General features: G+C 31.6%; 2 protein-coding genes across 3 annotated transcripts; both read left to right on the top strand.

Moving 5' to 3' along the window:
• Window positions 1-2,025: 2,025 nt before the first annotated feature.
• On the top strand, window positions 2,026-4,005 carry LOC116348794 (acyl-[acyl-carrier-protein]--UDP-N-acetylglucosamine O-acyltransferase-like). The gene is made up of 7 exons (XM_031779911.1): window positions 2,026-2,199; window positions 2,273-2,877; window positions 2,954-2,986; window positions 3,109-3,264; window positions 3,345-3,425; window positions 3,499-3,579; window positions 3,664-4,005. Exons 1-7 carry the CDS (start codon window positions 2,155-2,157, stop codon window positions 3,857-3,859), a joined length of 1,197 nt encoding a protein of 398 aa, XP_031635771.1. The 5' UTR covers window positions 2,026-2,154; the 3' UTR covers window positions 3,860-4,005.
• A 5,100-nt stretch (window positions 4,006-9,105) lies between these two features.
• On the top strand, window positions 9,106-10,780 carry LOC116348792 (cytochrome b5). 2 transcript variants are annotated; one of them, XM_031779909.1, is made up of 5 exons: window positions 9,106-9,367; window positions 9,433-9,478; window positions 9,550-9,592; window positions 9,773-9,841; window positions 10,278-10,584. In XM_031779909.1, exons 1-5 carry the CDS (start codon window positions 9,254-9,256, stop codon window positions 10,303-10,305), a joined length of 300 nt encoding a protein of 99 aa, XP_031635769.1. In that variant the 5' UTR covers window positions 9,106-9,253; the 3' UTR covers window positions 10,306-10,584. The 2 variants fall into 2 exon arrangements, with proteins under 2 accessions (XP_031635769.1, XP_031635768.1); XM_031779908.1 differs by lacking the exon at window positions 10,278-10,584 and adding an exon at window positions 10,591-10,780 and having other exon boundaries at window positions 9,109-9,367.
• The last annotated feature ends 2,457 nt before the right edge of the window (window positions 10,781-13,237 follow it).

Raw genomic sequence — 13,237 nt, 5'->3', positions numbered from 1 at the left:
ACAGCTACGAACCTTAGTGAGCCAATTTTTATTTTGGTAGGATCTCATGCAAACAGTTTTTAATATGCCCGCTGAATATATCAATACTGTACACCGATCATAAAATTATTTACATGGAATTGAAGTGTTTTTGACTTTTAATCATTAGACAAACTTCGTGATAAATTTAAATAATTCAATGTAAAAGAATTGATGAGTGATTTGCGTGGGATATTACCCGTTCAGATTCACTCATGTGTATTATCTATTGTATTGTAACAGTTTATGTATCGTACGCAGATATTGGACGATAACAACACTTCATTAATAGAAAAAATATTTAAAAAAAGTTCTTTTCCAAATCATTCACGCAATGAATCATCAGTATTCCATACAATCACCTGAAATTACTATCAAAAGTATCATCAACATCAAAATTCATTGAAATGTTTCGAGATCCCCTTCACCTCCGTAGTGATTAAAAAGAACTTGTGTATTTTGGTTGTAACATCACCTACCATTTAACATAATTCCCTTTTTTTAATTTAACATTGGCAAAACCACAAACAAAGTGAAAACAATAATCTAAGAATATTGACTCCAACGTACATAAATAGCGTGTTGTGAGCAGAAGCAAGCACATAATATCGTGTCGTGTCGGTATGTCAAGAATGTTGAATAAAAAAAAATACGTACATACACATATACATATATACATAAAAATAAATGAATAGTATATATTTCTGAAACTTGATTCCAGTTTATTTCATATGTTTATGATTATTTCTATAGCTTCGTTAATGCTATCACTTTGGAAAAAAAAACTACATTCGCACTATATGTTGTACTTAATTTAGAAATATTTTCTAATGCTTTGCAATTTGCATACATAAACGATATGCGAAGAATACATAGTAACAAAACCTCACAGAATTAATCAACTTAATTTTAAGTAAATAATATAAATTTAAAAACATAGTGTCAACTGAAACATGAATTTAATGGAAAAAAAAATAAAAAATAAACTTCATTTGAAAAAAAACCACAACACATTGTTTTGTTTAATTTTAATTGATTCATGTCTGCCTCGTACCGAAATGAATTATTCGTCTTTTCATTTGTTATCTCTCTCTCAAGCAAGCCTTCTTTACAAAAACCATTCCATAGCACCCAATTGGTGCTTTTACTGAACCTTCTTTGAACCAAAATGTTTGACAAAAACAACTTCAGTGTATAGTACTTGTAGCGTTTTAAAACCTATATCGTAACATGGACAGAGTTTATAATAATTTTAATCTTTTGTTTGAATTCACGAAAGATTTCGTAAACATTGATTTCCATTTTGGCGGACCGATATTATTCATATCGTACCAGCAATGCTTTGCTTTTCTTTTCCTTTCCACACCAGCTGCAAAATTGATCAAATAGTTATGATATGAAAGTGTTCCATGCAGTTGGATGTGAAGTAATATATGAAGGCGAAGTGCCAAAATTCTATGTGAATTTACTAAAAAGATATTAAAATGTATCCATGTTATAATAATAGCTATAAGAAAAAGTAAAAGAATGGCGTCTTCCCGTCGTCGTCGAAATTAAACCACTTTTTGAATTCTACATGCGTGAGGTTGCCATATAAACATCGGTCGAAAATTAAATTTGTTGATGAAAAATGAATTGGAAAACTACATTTGTAATGTATGTTCGGAGATTGAGGTAAAATTAAAACATGCAAATAAAGAAATATGTTTTTATCACAGAGGGACGAGAGGATTACTGTTCTCCCTCGTGTTTGCCAAATCACACACAAAAAAACCGTTCCGAAAAAAATGCTCTCTTTTGTTAAATGTGCTAGCTGTTGTGGACAATACAAACAAACGACACGAACAGCTGACACTTATTTTCTCTCTATCACAAAAAGAGTTCCAAACTAAACTACTACTACAATAGATGTACAAAATAGCTGTATGCTTATGTGTATATAACCGTTTGCACCGCTGACCAACGCAAGCTGACAAAGTTTTGAACGTGTTAGAATATTGGTTAAAATAAACGGAACTTACATGACTGTACGAAAAAAAAAATATATTGAGTCGCAATTAAACTCAGTGCATATTCAATTGTCTTAAACTTAACTTCTATTTTTGTGGTGTAGCGTAAAATTAGCAAGCGACAAAAATGCTTGGATTTTTTGTACTTTTGTGTTTTGCACACGTAGTTGTCGTAAGTAAAGTTATGAAATATTTTCCATATTGGAAAGGATTATTTTTGTAAGAAAATGGAATGTGTTTTATAGTCATTTCAGAATGTGCATCCAGACGCTAAGATTGATCCAACAGCACGATTGGGATCATTTGTAGATATTGACACCGGTGTGATTGTCAAAGCACATGCTCACATTGGCAGCTTTGCATCAATCGCATCGTCTACATTGATTGGTGAAAATACAAATATTGGATCACATGCTAAAATCGGTCAACGATGTAACATTGAAAACAATGTCACCATTAAAACGTTTGCGAAATTTGGAAATGATAATGTTTTACGATCTGGCAGTGTATTTGCTCAATTTTCATCGATCGGCAATAATGTGATTTTTGGCAATCGAGTGGTAATGAACGAACATGCTGTTGTTAATGATGGCGCTGAGATTGGCGATGACAGTTTCCTGGACGAATTTTCATCGGTGGATTTTAATGTAAAAATTCTGCCAAAAGCATACATTGGGCCGTTTAGCTTCATTCTATCGAATGCAATCGTCAACGAAGGTGCTGTCATTTATGAATCTGTTGAAATACCCCAAAAGGCAGTGGTCAATCAAAAGCAAGTTGTTATTAGCACACCTTCCACTTTCACACTGTATCAGAGTTGTGCTCCCATTGATAGCATCTTGAGTGGGAAGTAAGGATTTGACTTCAGACCTATTTTACGATACAGCCACTTCGTATTAATGTTTATATTTTTACATTTATTTTAGTGTCGAAATAGCTGCAAAGAACGATAAGGAATTGTAAGTTAAACGTGCTCATTTTGTAAAAGCAAAATTTTAATGTGCGATTCGTGTCTTCTGTTGAATGTATTCAACTTGTTTATTTGTTTCAAAATATTTCCATATCTTTTGAATATTTATAGCAATTCGAAACAATTCAATGTTTTGCTACGTAGTATGATGGACTCACAGGTCGATAGCTTGATAGCAAGCTGTAAACAAACACAAATGCCAGCGAAACTCGAACAATTGCCGACTATAAAAACCTTGTATTTAATTCGATATCAAAATCTTGATCGGTAACATTATAATTTTTGTTTATTTTTACGAAATTGGTAAAAGTCACTACAGCATCTGGTTTATTTCGAATTCCATATAGTTTTAAGGAAAATTTCCGCATAGTTCAAAATGCAACAAAATCCTCAACTCCGAGCATTGTCATTTCAAAAAATGGTGTCAGGTAAAATGTGTTTTTTTCTCGGGGATTTTAAATCCAAATCTAAAATGATCGTGACTTTTTTCAAATATTTAAGAATGGATTCTTCGGCATCGTTCGAGAGAATGCAAGAGCTTGCAAGAGAATATCATTTTGGCGAAACGGCGGAAAAAGAAATGTGAGTGTGTGTCAAAAATTGAAAGACATTTTTATTTCTGAGAAATAATTTCTCATTCATAAAACCAACCATTTTTATATATAGACTGGAACCTGATGTACAGAAGAAATTCGTTCAGCTACTGGCAATTGACCAAGATGCATCACGTGTAAATCGCGGTGAAAATGACACCTACTATGAAATGATTGGACAAATACGAAACGGAGACAGAGAAGTAACATGTGCAAAACGAAGCCGTCAAGAACTAATTACATTTGAAAATCTTAACATATCATTCTGATTTTTTATTTTTTTTTTGAAGTAATTTGTAGTAGTTCCAAGAATTGGTGTCAAAGTTTCTCTTTTTTGGCTATTTCCAAGAATAATTGGGATAACAAAAAACGGAAGCACATTAAATATACATTGAAAATGATTTGTTTGATTTTACTTTCATCATCGTTTCTCTTATGCACCAACAATCGCTGAACAAAGTAAAATACCAAACATTATGTAGTGATTGATCGAATGGCATATGTATGTGTGTGTGTGTGTGAAAAAATCTGACTAATTAAAAATTAATATAATCTGATAAACAGATTATCAAAAACGGTTATTCGAAAGACATTCAACTTAAATCACATCTTGTCACCAATGTCTCAAAATTTCACACGAGATGCATGATTGTTTTCATAACATTGAAAGTAAACGAGAGTCGATCGTGACTTAAACGAATAAGCGATATGCAGTCAGGTTGGATGACGATGTAGAAGAAGGAGAGAGAGATAGAGGGAGAGAGAGAGTGGGATAAAAACAAATGCCGTCAACAATGATAGCATCATTATGAGTGATAGTAAACACGTTTACCAAGGTGTCAAATGGAATTTTCGTTTTCTCCATACAACCATTTTACGCATCGTTTGTATTATATTGCATGTATGCTTAATTTGTGTAGACAATTTTTATTTGATCGAACGAATTTGATTAAGTTCGCGCCGTTTTCATCATCTGATTTTTAGTTTACTCTTAAACGTTTCCGTCAACTTGTCTCATATCAAACAGAAAAAAAAAACTAAAATAAATTGTAGCGTGTCAAAAAAGGCGACCCGAAAGAGCTTATTTAAAACGATAAAATGGTTGTATCAATTTCTGCAAGCAACACAATATATTCCACAGCATATTGTATGCGCATAAAAAAGAGCACATTTTAATCGGATTATTGCTGTGTTCTCATTCACATCCGAAAGTCAGAGAGATTAAAATGCATACATTTATGCATTTGGACATGTTAAGGCTATACGGCTACCGTGGCTAAATTTGAAACGATTATTTAGATTGTGTTTAATAAAGTTGTTTGAACCTTTTCGAAAAAAAAGTATTCTTCATGCTTTTTTGTTCGTGCAGTTTGTACAAAAGATGTTTGCGTTGCACTGCTTGACACATTTTAATTTATTAAAAAGGAAACCGAACATTTTTCCAAATCAATCCAGCGCACAAGTTTTGGCATTTATAATATTACCACTTTTTTTTTAAATTGTCAATTTGACTTTTGTCGACTTTTGAAACGATACAAAAATATCCATTTAATGAACAGCAATTTATGAAGAAGAAAAAAAAATAGATCCAATAATCAATTTGGTATGACGAATAACCAATTTTCATTTGGTGAAAAAGGAAAACGACATGCAAAAATATAATACCATAAAGCGAGCACCAAGAGACCAGTCGCTGTGATCGAATTTATAAGATGCTGAGATTTGATTGTGTATGCATGTGCATTCAAGCATAAACCACTTTGAATGCGATCAATAGAATTCAATGAGAAAAAGATCCATTCAAATAAACAATGGAAAAAAGAGGAATGAATGAATGAAATAGAATTTGTAAGTGTCATTCGTCTGCCACTTATGATGAGTTATTGTCCGTAAAATACTTCTCACATTGGATGCGATACGCACCAATGGAATGTGAATGACACAATCGAACGAATCAAATATACAATGTTTGTTGAACTCAATCGAACAATTTGCTTTAATATCGATGTTTCCTTTTGCGTCGCGTTAAAAGGTGCTATGAAAACATTTATGAAGAAAAAAAAATATGAATAAATAGCAAACGATTCCTTCTATTTAATGGTATGATGAGACATGTTTATTTACAAACTGAAACTCAGCTGATCCTGTGTGTCGGCATACTTTATGTGTGCGTGTCCATGAGAATTTTGCTTCCTACCGATATTGTATTTGTTTATTGTGTGCATTCTTCAATGATTCCTAAGTATAATTGATCGATTTTCTTCATTCAAGAGCATCACACTCTTAATCATTTTTAACGAAGTAAGGGCTTGCTCTCCCTTTTCTTCTCTCTTCATGATTTCCTCTATATTCCATGTCAAATAATGATTCGGAATTGACTTTTGTTCATTAGGCAACTATATTGAAATTCAAAAAAACAAAACACTTCCTTTCTTCCTCATCGTCGAACCGACGATTTCTTTTTTTTAACATTTCAATATCGTCTATGAGTGAAAATGATCAAATTGTCAATTTTTCTTATGAAATTATTTTATAATTTTTTTCACACCTTCTTCGCATGATTTCTTCAATTTATCAAGCGATTATTTTCGATGCATTGCACTGATTTTGTAGCAATGCGAATTCTATTCATCTGATAAATACTTAAAATCAAGACCATCTGGTGCGTGCGACTTCTATTTATTTGATATGACGTGGAGCATTCGTGCGCGTATTATTATATTAGCAAAAGAGAGGGAAAAAAAACATCCCAAAACAATTTCTCTTCTTATTATACATCGTTTTAGCTGTTGGAATGCTAATGCTACAAATGTTTTTGTAAAATGAAAACAATAATAAAAACTCCATATAAATTGTCATCACCCTCGAATAAATTGCTTATTTACAGTACCAAATAAATTTGCAGTCATTTATAACGGATAAGGTGCGCGCAATATTTTTCTTATGCCGTGCAAATGCTCTTTGGAATCTGAATCTACTTCAATGTCGCCAACAAAATGAAATCAATTTACAAGATTTGAATTTCAGCTAGATTTGTGTTTTTTTCTGCTTCTCCGCCAAGATATTAATGTCCTATGAAAAAATACATATTGAATAAATTTAATGGATGGTTTTTTTTCTCAAAAAAAATCATTTCCCATGTGTTACATTGTTGGAAAAATTAAAGAAACGAACAAACAAATAAATAACGCATATATCGTGACTGCGCTAATATCGGCACCGAATTTATTTTTTAAACTTTTATATTATCAAAACAATGTAACATTAAAACGAAACCAAAAAATAGAATTTATTAAAATAAAAATTGCTACATTACAGGCTGACGGTTCATTCATAAAATTGATTTACTAATTACGTGTAAAAATCAAACGCATGATATTTTCAATAGAAAATCACGTTCAATGTGATTTGCCACACAATTGGAAATGGCTTAACCTAATACATGATTGTAATGTAAAATCGAACAAAAAAAATTGTACGATAGAAGGAAAATAAAAGGTGAATTTCATTTTTTCGATGAACCATCAATCATAAAGTTATTATTGTTGTTATTATGAGTGAAAGAACGTATTTTTTTTGTAACTGGTGTGAAAAACGAAAATTCATTCATGAATTCATTTTTTTTACTACAAAACTTTCCAGTAAATCAGTAATTGTGATCACAGACGCACGCATCGTCTGATTATTGTTATTATTTACAAATCCTTTTAAGTCATGAATCGATTGAACACTTTACCTGTATGTTAGTACTGTAGACAGTAGAATGACATGACTGGAATGTGAAAAGAATTAGGATTATGTGAAAACCTAGACAGAGTGTCGCCTTTGAAGTGAATGCCTTTCATGGTGATCAATTGTTCGTGTGTCTATTCAATTTTATCACCCGCCACACCATTGACTTTTCAAATAGAGAAAGGACATTGAATATCCGGTACATTCTTCCTGTTTTCGCTATTTTATTTTTCAATATTATTTTTTAGACGGTCAGAGATATTTATTTATATTAAATAAAATATATATTTGAACCACCTAGAACAAATCAGCATTACTAGATAAATGTCTTCAAATGCGTTATAGAAAAAAGTACGTCAGCAATAGTGTCAAAAACTGTATGTGACGCGTTATATAAAAAAATTCGCCAGCAAAAGCGTGACATCGTCCATATATTTTATAACGCTTTTGCTGACTAACTTTTTTCAGTTACGCATTTGAAGACATTCATCTAGTAATGTTGATTTATTCTAAGGGATTCATTTGATATTCAAACGATTTGTGAGTTTATTATTAATATTTTTTTTATTATTTCAGTGATTTTGAAAAGGAATATTGTCAACGTTTGAAAAAATTATCTGAAACCAATAACAATTAGTGCGACAACAAGCATAAAATCTGTGAACGTTTAAAACATCAATCCTATAAAAATGTCCCCTTTGACAAGGACACTGAATAATGTGGGCATTCATTGTGAGTGATACATCACGATGCGTGCACACGGCAGCAGTACTTCACTTTATTTCATTGTGAGTTTGTCCAAAATTTATGTGTTTTTAATTTGATAGGTCGTTTAGAAAATAGACTGGAAATAGATTTAGTTGGGACATTGTTGATTTCAACATTTGCTACTTCTATTCTTTGTTTATCCCTTCTATTGTTTACTAGTATGTAGTTTAATATATAAAAAATTTCAAAACATTTATTAGGTCATTTAGATTCAATGTCAGTATAAAACTTTGGAAGCTACCAAAAATTTAGAGAGGTCTGAAAATCAACCCAAATGACAAAAAAAAAACAACTTCCGATGAAAATATGGCTCAATTACTGACATTCCTTCATTCCTTTGACAATATTGAATTCAATTAATGTTTTTTGCTCTGCGAACAATTTCAGTTTTCAATCAACTCTCATCAATCTTCTTCATCATTGAGAAAAATGACATACCAGATTGGAATAACGGTTCCCATAAAAAATTAAAACGTTCATTGAATTTTTTTTTGTCCTATCAAATACAAACCTATTACTAAATTATTATCGGATGTTTTTGCGTTTATGTAAAAGACTATACAGAATTTGTAATAGTTTTAGTTCAAACGATCAAAAAGCTGAAATTTATTATTGCTTAAAATTTTGTTCGCATAAAATAAAAATGCTACTTTTTACAAATTTGCTCATAACATTTTTAAGTCGATTTCCAATTTAAAAAAGGAATTCATTTAAGCAATTATTAGAATGTAGACATAGATCGTATTCTTATTTGAAAACACTGTAGTTGACATATAGTATTGAATTCTATCGTTTCGAAACGAATGGAATATGAAATGATGGAACATTTGGCAACATTGAATTTCAAGGAATTGAAAAAAAACTATGAAAAATATAATAATCCAAAATATTCTTGAAAGAATTGGCGTTTATAGATCAGTTGATCATTATTTTTTTCAAATATGTTAATAGATTTCGAATATTCGAATGAAATTGTCAATTTGTTCGTAGCTGTCAAAGGTTTCACTGGAATTAGAATAGTTCATCTGTCAAATTTAACTGGACGTTTTTGTTTTAATTCAGAACAAAATCTTTCTCGCAACAGGTTATGTGAATAGACAAAACTCATTTACTCCGAAGGACACAGAACTAGTTTTCGATCGAAAATCTTGAAAAGCGGTTTAATGGCTGAAGCAAAGAAATTCACATACGCTCAAGTTAAGGAACACAACAAAGCAGAAGACTGTTGGATGGTCATTGACGAAAAAGTCTACGATGTTACAAAATTCTTGAACGAGGTTTGTTTTCATATGATATCATCATCATTGACAATGAACACTTATCATTTTTTGTCGTTTCTTAGCATCCTGGTGGTGAAGAAGTGTTGGTTGAAGCTGCTGGAAAAAACGGTAAGATTGAGAAAAGCATTCAAATACATGTATTACCAAGCCATTTTATAAACGGATTATTTTGATTATAGCTACGAAAGAGTTTAATGACGTTGGCCACAGCGAATCTGCAATGTGAGTATTATCTCTGTCAGAGATTCTCTGATATCTTTCTTTTGACAAATTATCATTTTGTCACTTATACCCGAAATAAAAAGCATTTATATTAATACATGAATTGCGTGTTCGATTGATTTCATTACAAATATAAATAGATTCTAATGCAGTGAATTCCTTTTCTCTATCTATATTTAGCGAGCAAATGGCAAATTACTTGGTCGGTGAAATCGTGGACTCCGAAAAAAAGCCAAGCGGTCAAAAGAAGTGAGTTGTTTCTTCAACTCTTTGAAGTTCCAGTTTATTTTATCGTGATACTTTGAGCACTTGTCGCAAGAGTTTCACACGGCATTGATGTCAGTCTGAAAATGACAGCTTAATTGCATTTTAATTTAGAGAAAAAGAAAGGAATTTGAACAGCTATTTTGGTGCCGTTCAAATTCAGTGAGGAAACGATGATGCGTTGCCATAAACTGTGTTTATTAAACACTAGCCTGTCCGAATTTTCAAATTGCACTCTGCGCTGAGTGAAACTGTAATATAGTTAAAACAAGTGCCCATCAATTCAAAAGTATATTCATTTTCAGTTTTTCAATTTGAAATTATTTTAATGGCAATTACTTGTTTATTCAATAGCATTGTTTAATCGTTACTATAATATCTTATTTTCATATAAAAACTATTTTTGTAAAAATAATTGCAGGTCATGGTTCCGAAAAATATTTTCCTAACAGCTTAACCACGCATGCTTTGCAATAACGTCCAAAGATGTGCCTTGCTACTATCCATTCTATTTTTTTTATTCTTTACGAACATGAGTTAAAACCTTTGATTGTACCAATACTAACTCAATGTTTCAATGTTTCATGGTTTTTTCCTTTGGCCTTTTGTATATGTTACCATTGAAATTGTAGATTTGTAATGTAAAATTTGAAAGTTATTAGCGCTTAATATTAGTCGAATGTCAGAATCTCAAAGCAATACCTATATATATATTTTTCGAAACAATTTTCCAGTGTAATTTTGGGAGCATCATCTGCTGTTGCCGTTGCACTTGGAGCATATGCCATTTATCGCGGCTACAAGTTCTTGAAATAGGATTAAAATCATCTCAAGGAAATCACACATTGCCACTAAGAAAAATTCCAATAATGATGTAATATTCTCAAACAGTTGTTAATAAATGTTGTTTGTTTGAATTAATTACTTGAATTCATTTCTTTGAAAGAAAACTAACTCTAGCTAATCAACAAAATTGAATTTTTTGACATTGGAAAACACTTTTTTCGTGTAGAGAATTTCATTTCAGCTTAAAGAAACAAGCAACATAAATCTAATGATGCTAATTGGTGTGCAGTTTGTCTCTTATTTTATCATTAATATAACGAGCATGCGAAAAAAGAAAAGAGAGAAAATGAATCGTCATTGAATGGTTTTTGAAAAAGTGTTCGGATGAGACCAAAGACCTTTTCTTGAGCGCGATTGTCAAGCCATCTAGTACGTTTTTCTACATAAAACTAGTCTCAAATCTGTGATGGTTGTTTATTATTGAAAACTTGACAATTTTCCGATAATTTGTGCATTTGCTATTTCCATATGAATGTTTAATGAAAATAATTGATATTTTTTCGTTTGAATAATTTTTTTTTGATCGCTAAATATTTAAAACACAATTTCATCATACTAACAAAATATACGTAATGTTCAAATGACGTTTGTTCAAAATACGAAATGCCATGTTTTTTACGGTCTTTTTCTCACTCAATCTAGATGTTTCGATGAGCGATAGAGACAACTATAGACGCGTTCACTGTGTTTCGTTGTGACTATAAGCAGCTGAGTTCGCCTTTGTTCATCATTAATCGTCTACAAGTCGAAGTGAACAGTTCAAGAAGAAAAAAGTGCTCAAGCCAAAACTTTCAATCAACGCTATCATTTATTTTGCTGAAGAAATCCATTGAAAATGTAAGTAAATCGGTTGAATCATTGAATCGGAAGATCGTAGATTAATCGCGGGATTTTTTTTATTGGTATTTTCGTCGCGTACAAAAATATAGTCGAAAAAAGTGAATCGAATGCAATCATGGCCGTCGCTAGTAATTTATACCGTTTCATTAGCCTTCTCGAAATTTCAATTGCGTCGCTTGACCTATTTTTCGCGTAGCATTTTTCAATTTTCAATCGGTTTTCCGCGTTCTCGTTATTCATTTTCATTTTTATGATTGCTTCTGTCGGCCATTTTACAAATGCTGTGAAATTCGTCGTGAAAAAAAATTGATGTCTTCGTTCAAAGTACAAAGTGCATTCTATCGCCTATCATCAATTTTTCGTACGGTTTTTTTTTCTCTGGAAAAAATATATCTCTGTTCGGGTAAAAAGTGAATCGACAAACGACCTCGTTCGATATGCGCTTGATTTTTTTAGACACGTATTCAGTTTGCCAACTTTGAAAAACAAATGAGTCATCGACATTTATATTTAGACCAAGCTTGATTTCATGCGAATGACGCGCTGCAAAATCAAATTCTATAAACGAGGTTGTTTTCGATTTAATGCCATTTGTTGGCAAACGAAATTGTTTCAATTTCTGTTTAATAAGTCAAAAACCTAGAAATTCACTCGGAAATCTTTTTTTTGTTCAATTATATTGAAATTCGGGATTTTCCATTGTGACGATGACAAAGACAATTTACAGACATGAACGTACGTGTTTTCAATGTTCATTTTTTTGTTAGTCGTCACAGTCATATATGAATCTCTCCCTTGTATTTGTGCTCTTTGTGTTTTCTCCGTTCACTAGCAACTCGTTTAGCGCAGCGTCGTATGCGAAAGAAAGAGAGCACGATATGTGACAAACTGCACTCATTTCTATGGCTGCTGTTTGCTTTGAATTCATTGCAAGTTTGTCTTTTGTCGACTACGCATCAAAACGAAGAAACTTTTGAGCAATTTTATTTTCTCTAGAAAATTGTGTTGAAAAGCAGTTAATTCAATTAAATTTATTCGGTTAAAACGTTAAGCATAACTGTAAGTGAATTCGTCAACATTTTCAACGATTAATCATACGGAAAAGCATTCGATAATTTTATTCATTTGTTACTTCGATTCAAACAAAAGTTGGCTGACGCCTTTCTCCATTTGCGTTTTTTTTTTCTTTGTTCAATTAGACTTTTTCTGAATTATTCAAGCCAAATTATCGAAAATCAATGATTTTTCAACGATTATTTCAAAGAATTATACTTTGTTTTCTTCATTTTTGGCCAAAAATTTTTTTTTTTCAATTTTTTTCTCATTCAGACGCCATTTTGATTTTTTCTCCCAATTACATGACTTGCATAAAACATCTGATGTGCTTCACACACACTCATAGAGTTTTTTCTGCGCAGTTTTGTAGCGAGAAACACACGAACAACCAACGATTTCTTTGTTTTTCGAAATTAAATCACATATAGTAACGAATTATCGACGCATTTTCACATAAATTCTTGGTCGGGTTAATAGTTAGTTTACAAACGCAGAATCGCATTCAATTTCCATATTATAGCAACATTTTGAACGATTTTATTGCATTTTTTTTAATGTTTTCGTTTCTTTTCTTTGTCAATTTAGAATCAACATGCAAATTTTCGTCAAAACATTGACTGGTAAAACCATTACCTTGGA

Source organism: Contarinia nasturtii, unplaced genomic scaffold (assembly GCF_009176525.2).
Source record: "Contarinia nasturtii isolate CC-2019 unplaced genomic scaffold, AAFC_CNas_1.1 Cnas_scaffold_2678, whole genome shotgun sequence".
Taxonomy (NCBI): domain Eukaryota; kingdom Metazoa; phylum Arthropoda; class Insecta; order Diptera; family Cecidomyiidae; genus Contarinia; species Contarinia nasturtii.
Note: the sequence above shows the minus strand (reverse complement) of the source record. Positions and strands in the feature narration are given on the sequence as shown.